The sequence below is a fragment of the Phoca vitulina genome, unplaced genomic scaffold (genome assembly GCF_004348235.1).
Source record: "Phoca vitulina isolate PV1807 unplaced genomic scaffold, GSC_HSeal_1.0 scaffold87, whole genome shotgun sequence".
In the NCBI taxonomy this organism is placed as follows: domain Eukaryota; kingdom Metazoa; phylum Chordata; class Mammalia; order Carnivora; family Phocidae; genus Phoca; species Phoca vitulina.
In genome coordinates this window covers 3,649,782-3,657,165 of record NW_022589790.1, presented here as the reverse complement: position 1 = coordinate 3,657,165, position 7,384 = coordinate 3,649,782, and the positions used below count along the sequence as shown (strand labels likewise).

At 40.9% G+C, this 7,384-nt stretch overlaps 1 protein-coding gene across 1 annotated transcript; it reads left to right on the top strand.

Moving 5' to 3' along the window:
* The first annotated feature begins 5,728 nt into the window (after positions 1 to 5,728).
* On the top strand, positions 5,729 to 6,708 carry LOC116626432 (olfactory receptor 11L1-like). The gene has a single exon (XM_032395757.1). It carries the CDS (start codon positions 5,737 to 5,739, stop codon positions 6,706 to 6,708), a length of 972 nt encoding a protein of 323 aa, XP_032251648.1. The 5' UTR covers positions 5,729 to 5,736.
* The last annotated feature ends 676 nt before the right edge of the window (positions 6,709 to 7,384 follow it).

Genomic DNA, 7,384 nt, shown 5'->3' with positions numbered 1-7,384 from the left:
TGGAAGATAAGACATCAAGTGCCTAACTCCGGCAGGCAGTACTATGGATCCCACCGCAGGTAATCTGAATATTCTTCCCAACAGCCTTTATTCCCTACAAGCATGATGGCCTCTGATGCTGCAGTATACGACACGCCCTGAGGGACTGTGTGCAGTTGTGGCCATTTGCTATATATTTTATTTCATCACAGTTTACACACAAATTATTTTTATTAGAATTTATTGCATATTAACAATTACGCTGTTTAGTTAAAAATAAATATCCATTTATGTATATCACACCAAAATAAATGTACTGATACTTTTGTCTACTTCTATTTCCAAGTTTTCTAAAAAGTATACACATGAATCATATTATTTCCAAAAAATGATAGTAGTTAACACCAAACATCAATGCGTCCGATTATAATGACCTTTCTTCATACACTTGAATTTTTTGTTTTATTTTTTTCTGTGTGTTCTTGTTTTGGTTTTGTTTTGTTTTTAATACTGCTATATTACAGATGATTTGAGAACCTTTTCTTTTCCAACTCATCTTCCAAAACTCAAACTAAACAGCCTCTCAGACAAACTCAGATATTGCATTTTCTTTTTTTTTTTTTTAATTTTTTTTTATTGTTATGTTAATCCCCATACATTACATCATTAGTTTTCGATATAGCGTTCCATGATTCATTGTTTGTGCATAACACCCAGTGCTCCATGCAGAACGTGCCCTCCTCAATACCCATCACCAGGCTAACCCATCCTCCCAACCCCCTCCCCTCTAGAACCCTCAGTTTGTTTTTCAGAGTCCATCGTCTCTCATGGTTCTTCTCCCCCTCCGATTTCCCCCCCTTCATTCTTCCCCTCCTGCTACATTCTTCTTCTTCTTTTTTTCTTTCTTAACATATATTGCATTATTTGTTTCAGAGGTACAGATCTGAGATTCAACAGTCCTGCACAATTCACAGCGCTTACCAGAACACATACCCTCCCCAGTGTCCATCACCCAGTCACCCCATCCCTCCCACCCCACCCCCCACTCCAGCAACCCTCAGTTTGTTTCCTGAGATTAAGAATTCCTCATATCAGTGAGGTCATATGATACATGTCTTTCTCTGTTTGACTTATTTCGCTCAGCATAATACCCTCCAGTTCCATCCACGTCGTTGCAAATGGCAAGATCTTATTCCTTTTGATGGCTGCATAATATTCCATTGTATATATATACCACATCTTCTTTATCCATTCATCAGATATTGCATTTTCATTGATAAATTGACAGATTCACATTTAGAATGAGCTTGGGTACAGATTGCTCTCATGGCATAAATTAATTAATTTTCAGTCATAAATTGTTTTTGTTTTTTCATTTAGTTATACTTTCAATTAAAATATGATGGCAAAATGCCATTCAAGAAAAAGCAGCTGTCCTATATCCAGTTCTCAGGATAGGCGATTCACTAATTGCCTGCTCGCTATATTTTAGAAAAACTGTCTTTTTGATTCAATTTTTATCTCAACATTTTTGAGACCAATCCTAATTACAAAAAAATACCTCTCCAAAAGAATGTGAAAATTCATTTATCCTGAATGTGTTATAGACATCTAAGCTTCAGTGGGTAGAGCTGAATCTCAGGAGATTGGTTCCATTGTTTACTAGCTCGATTGACAAATTACAGAAAAAAAAAAAATCTGGGGACCAGGATTCTCAGAAGGGCCAGGTCCCCAAGAAACCAGTCATTAAAAGGAGAAGACAGCTTCTTCCAGGGTCAAACCCCAGCAGAGGAGATGGCAAATTTCCACTTGCATGAGGAAAGCACAGCCCACTTGTGGGTTCAAGGAGGGCAAGGCAGATCCTGGAGCAGGGACATTTTAGGGCTCTCCATGCTGGGAAAAAAGACAGGTAGGAGAGGCTCATGTAGACCGGCACAAAGGTTTTCAGAAGGAAATCAATGTGGTGTGTGTTTTAGTGTCAAGTGACATAAATTTTGTTGTATTGTTTGCTTTGTTTGTTGACATTGAATTCTGAAATTACAGGACTTCAATAAATTCTTCCTCATTATCAAGGCAATTTTAGCCTTTGCTGATGCTCTATGTGAAACCTAAGCAAATGGTTTTGCCTAAATTGTTTAGCATATAAATCTGTAGTAACTGAAAAGTAACCAAGAAAGAGTTTTTAAGAAGTCAAAGGCCGTTTAGTTGACTCTAAGCAAGATTCCAACAATAATATTTCTAATGTTTATTTTCATATAATTTCAAAGAAAGCTCCAAAATTAGATCTGAGGTTGCGCTGGTGGCGCTAGTACTAAAGTAGACTCAGCATTTTTGGGAGGCAGATGTTTTCATTTTCATTTGATTTGGTTTTTGTTTTATTTTTTAGCTCAATATAATTAAGGTACTTCTAGCATTGAGCATTGAATTGAAGTCCTGAGCTCCCGGAATGGCTATAGAGTAGCCAGAGAAGATATCATGGAGGAGGTGCTATCTGAGCAGACTAGGGTAGGAGCCGCTTAGAAACACAGAGATAATATCCCAGGGAACTGAATGTGTTGAACAGAAAAGGAGGCAAGACCTATGTTGTTTGCACAATACTAAGGGAGCTGGAGTGTTGGGAGCGAATGGGATAGGAGAAAAGTGGACAAAGAGATTGCAGAGGAGATGGGAGCAGAAAAGTAGGGCCTGCTACACTGGGAAGGCTTTGGCTTGTCTTTTCCTTCTTAAGCTTTAAGAAATCACATACCACACAGTTCAATATGTATAAGAGACATCCAGGATTGTATCCCTGATAAGAAGGGCATAGATTTTATTAAGATATTATTTTCATTCCATATGAATTTTTCATGGTCAAATGAAGATAAAATTCCCAATGATTTCACTCAAGTATGAGAGGAAGAAATAGAACACAGCAAAAATAGTGAACTAAAACAACAATGTATTAACAGAACAGTTGATTCCTGATGTGTGCATGAGCTGATTGGCCACATTGATTTACTCACGTATCAGGAATGATTCACAGTACCGTGTGCTCCCAGTATACCCAGTGAGCTGGGTGCCACTGTGGGCTTTGAGAAGAGGAGTGACACATGCTGTCCTCTGTCTTTCCCTTTTACTCTTCTCTCTTTTCCTTCCTTCCTTCCTTCCTTCCTTCCTTCCTCCCTCCCTCCCTTCCTCCCTCCCTCCTTCCTTCCCTCTGTTTTAAAAGTTTCATTCGGGGCGCTTTATTGAGTACTTACTGAACAAGGGCAGATGCAAGGAGACTATTGAACAATCCAGGTGAGAGGAAGTGGCACTTTTTCTGCGTATATTTTCAGGTGGAGCCAGGTGATTTTGGCGAGAAATCAGATACTAGGTGTGAGAAAAACAAAAGTCAGGTTTTCTGGCCTGAGCCAGTGGGAAGATGGAGTAACCATTGATGAGATGTGGCCGACAGGCTAAGGGGAGGCTCTTGGGTGATAAAGAGATGCAGGTTAATTAGTGTTAAGTTCCAGATACTAATTAGACATGTCAGTGTGCTTTCAAATAGGGAAATTGTTTACATGAGGCTTATAGTCAAGCTGGATACACACATTTTGGTGTTGAGGGCCAGGTAATAGCATTCACAGTCACAAGCCCGCATCAAACCTCAAGGGGAATGAGGGGTCACTGAGAGGTATTCAACCCTGGGGTCCTACATGAACAGGCTGGAGGATGTGGAGAGATGCTAAACAAATAAATGGATACAATGTGAAAGGCAGGTCTGTAGTTGAACTCAGAGGACACATAGCTGGGCATGTTAAGTGACAAGAGGAGACCCAGGAACACAGTGGAATCAATTCAGCCAAGCTGACAAGAGATTAAGACCACTAGGGATGCTTGAAGAGCCACTGAAATGTGGCATTACTATTTTGGTGGAGTGGTGAGGGAAAACCCCTGATTACAGTGGATTCAACGGGGGTGCAGGCAGTTGACAGGGACAACACCCTCAAGAAGGGAAGGAGTACAAGTGAGTGGACAGATGCAGGCAGTAGGTTTTAGAGAACAGAATGACATCAAGACATCTTTTTTATTCTGTCTCTTTTTTTTTAAGATTTTATTTACTTATTTGAGAGAATGAGTGAGAGAGAGAGCAAGAGCAGAGGTGGTGGGGGGAGGAGCCCAGGGAGAGGGAGAAGCAGACTCCTGCTGAAGCAAGGAGCCTGATGTGGGGCTCCATCCCAGGACCCCAGGACCACGACCTGAGCTGAAGGCAGATGCCCAGTCAACCGAGCCACCCAAACACCCCATTTGTTCTATTTAAAGGGAGAGAATACCAGCCTGTTTACATGCTGAGGAAATGATCTGGCAGATAGAGACCATTGTTAATTCAGGGGAGTAAGAAATTGTAATACCTGCAAAAAGTTCCACTATGTAGGAGGGTGTAGGAACTAAAGCATGTGTGGAGGGACTTACCTTAACCCAGGAACAGACCTTTAATTTGGAGTAACATGTAGGGAGCAGATGCAGAGGAACTGAAGGTGGGAGGTGGGGATTTAGTAGCCTGAGTGTCTGGATATTCCCATTAGAGGATTTCAGATTTTTCTTCAGAACAATAGGACTTCCACTGAAAGTATAAATAGACAAGGAAGTGCTGGAAGTTTTAAAAGGAAAAAAATGTATGAGCTAGTCACTCAGGAGAATGGAAGAGTAAATAGATAAAAAAAGGAGCAGTCATTGTTCCACAGCATTAAAGACATACTGGAGTTAATGGTTATGAATTTTAAAACAACAACATTATGTGTCGTCTCTCATCTCCTTTATTGCATGGAAGCTCATGTATGGCAGGTGGATGTTGCCTTTACCCAGGAGTAGCTTTGACAATGAATGAAAGGAAGCGAAGGGAAGGTGACATATTTAACGTATACAGGATACATGCTCAGTGGCAGAGCATGGTATCCAACTGGGCAAGAAAGGACACTGGTGGAGGAAAAGGTTAGCTCAGCACAAAGCTTCACACACACACACAGCAAGGTATCCGTAAATATTGTTTGACAGGAGAATGAATAAACTTTCCCAAGACGTCACAGGAGATAAGCTACACCTGACTTCTATATCAGACAAAACCCGTAGGTGAGAAAAAGAGAGTCACCACATCCATATGTGCCTGCTTTAAAAAACATTGTTGTTGTTATGCTTAGTTTCCGAGTTTGCTTTCCATCAGAGATTTTTTTGTTCATTTTGTTTTCTTAGTTTTTTGTTTTGTTTTGTTTTGCTCTGTTGTTTCTGTTTTTATTTGTATCTTTGGATCTGAGACTTCTAAATTTCAGAGAACACAAGAAATGTAATTTGCTGAGGTTCTTTCCAAGACCTAACAACCACACTCAGCTTGTAATATCAAAATGTTTTCTTATAAAAACAAGATGAAATTGTTGCTATAGGGCGCCTGGGTGGCTCAGTTGGTTAAGCGACTGCCTTCGGCTCAGGTCATGATCCTGGAGTCCCAGGATCGAGTCCCGCATCGGGCTCCCTGCTCGGCGGGGAGTCTGCTTCTCCCTCTGCCCCTCCCCCCTCTCATGTGCTCTCTCTCATTCTCTCTCTCTCAAAATAAATAAATAAAATCTTTAAAAAAAAAAAAAGAAATTGTTGCTATAAAATGCTTGTCCCTATAAAGTGTTGTATACAAAGATCTAAATTATTTAAAAAAATTAGTCTCTGAACTGCTAAACATCAATAGCTACAAATATTTGCATGGCTTTTATATAGTGATTGTGCAAAATATTTTCCCTTCCACAGGCAATGAAGCCCCCAAATGTGTCCAGTGTCATTGAGTTTCAGTTGCTAGGATTCCAGAACCTTCTTGAATGGCAGACACTGCTCTTTGCCATCTTCCTGCTCATCTACTTTCTCACGGTCACAGGGAATGTTGTCATTATTGCAGTGGTGAGCCAGGACCAGCGTCTGCACTCACCCATGTATGTATTTCTCAAACACCTCTCCTTTCTGGAGATCTGGTATACATCCACCATTGTGCCCCTTCTCCTAGCCAACCTGTTCTCCCACGGCCAAGCCATCTCTTTCCCTGCCTGTATGGCACAGCTTTACTTCTTCGTATTCTTTGGGGCTACTGAGTGCTTTCTTCTGGCCATGATGGCCTATGACCGATATCTGGCCATCTGCAGCCCACTCCATTACTCTTTCCTGATGAGTCCTGAGATCTGCACCAAGTTGTTGGCAATCTCCTGGTTGACAGGTGTTGGCACAGGATTTCTGCCCTCCCTAATGATCTCCAAGTTGGATTTCTGTGGTCCTAACCAGATCAATCATTTCTTCTGTGACCTTCCTCCCCTCATGCAGCTCTCATGTTCCAGTGTGTATATCACCAGGATGGTCATCTTTATCCTGTCAATTGCAGTGCTGTGCATTTGCTTTTTTCTTACACTTGTGTCCTATGTTTTCATTATATCTACCATATTGAGAATTCCTTCAGCCTCTGGCCGGATGAAGACCTTTTCCACATGTGGCTCCCATTTGGCTGTTGTCACTATCTACTATGGGACCATGATCTCCATGTATGTTCACCCCAATGACCACCTGTCACCTGAAATCAACAAGATCATTTCTGTCTTCTACACTGTGGTCACCCCACTGCTGAACCCTGTTATCTACAGCTTGAGGAACCAAGAATTCAAAGAGGCTGTTAGAAAAGTCATGAGAAAAAAGTGTGGTATCTATGGAGTAAGAGTGAAGGGGAGTTTCTTTGTTAGGTAAGAAAAATTAGCACAAGAACACACAGTGGATTAATTTGGGGATTATGGGAGTGTCAAGTTTGGAGCCCTTCAAACCAGAATGTCATCCTTGGCACCATGTTGAATTCCACAAGCCATAATGAAAGAGTTTCATCATGGCCCCTTGCCAACAACTGTTCAGAAGACAAATAGCCTCTATCAAATCATTTTGGGGGCAATCTTATCCTTTGACACTTTCTTTCATCTTCTGATGAGAATCTAATTGTGTGATTTCAGGGCATGATGATTTCACACATTACTTTCAGATTTTATAGTAGGATTTCTCCTGAGTTCATGAAGCATACACATAGAAAGTTATACATCTTTTAAGTACTGGTAGGAACTGGCTTTATAGATTCAATTCCTGGTGCTATTGGTGCCTATTAAATGTCTGTGTAATGAATGGAGATATATAAATGATTATTGACCTAAATTTTCTCCTAGTGACAAGAACAAAGAAGGGCTTTTGAAGTGCCAAAGATTTATCTACAGGAATTTAGACTTTTAATGCTTTTTATTTAATAAAATTCTAGGAAAGGAAGGAAGAGAAGGAGAATGGCAGAGGGAGGGAGACATAAGTGGAGGGAGAGGACAGGTGGAGAGGGAAGAAAGAGGAAGGAAGGAAGGAAGGAAGGAAGGAAGGAAGGAAGGAAGGAAGG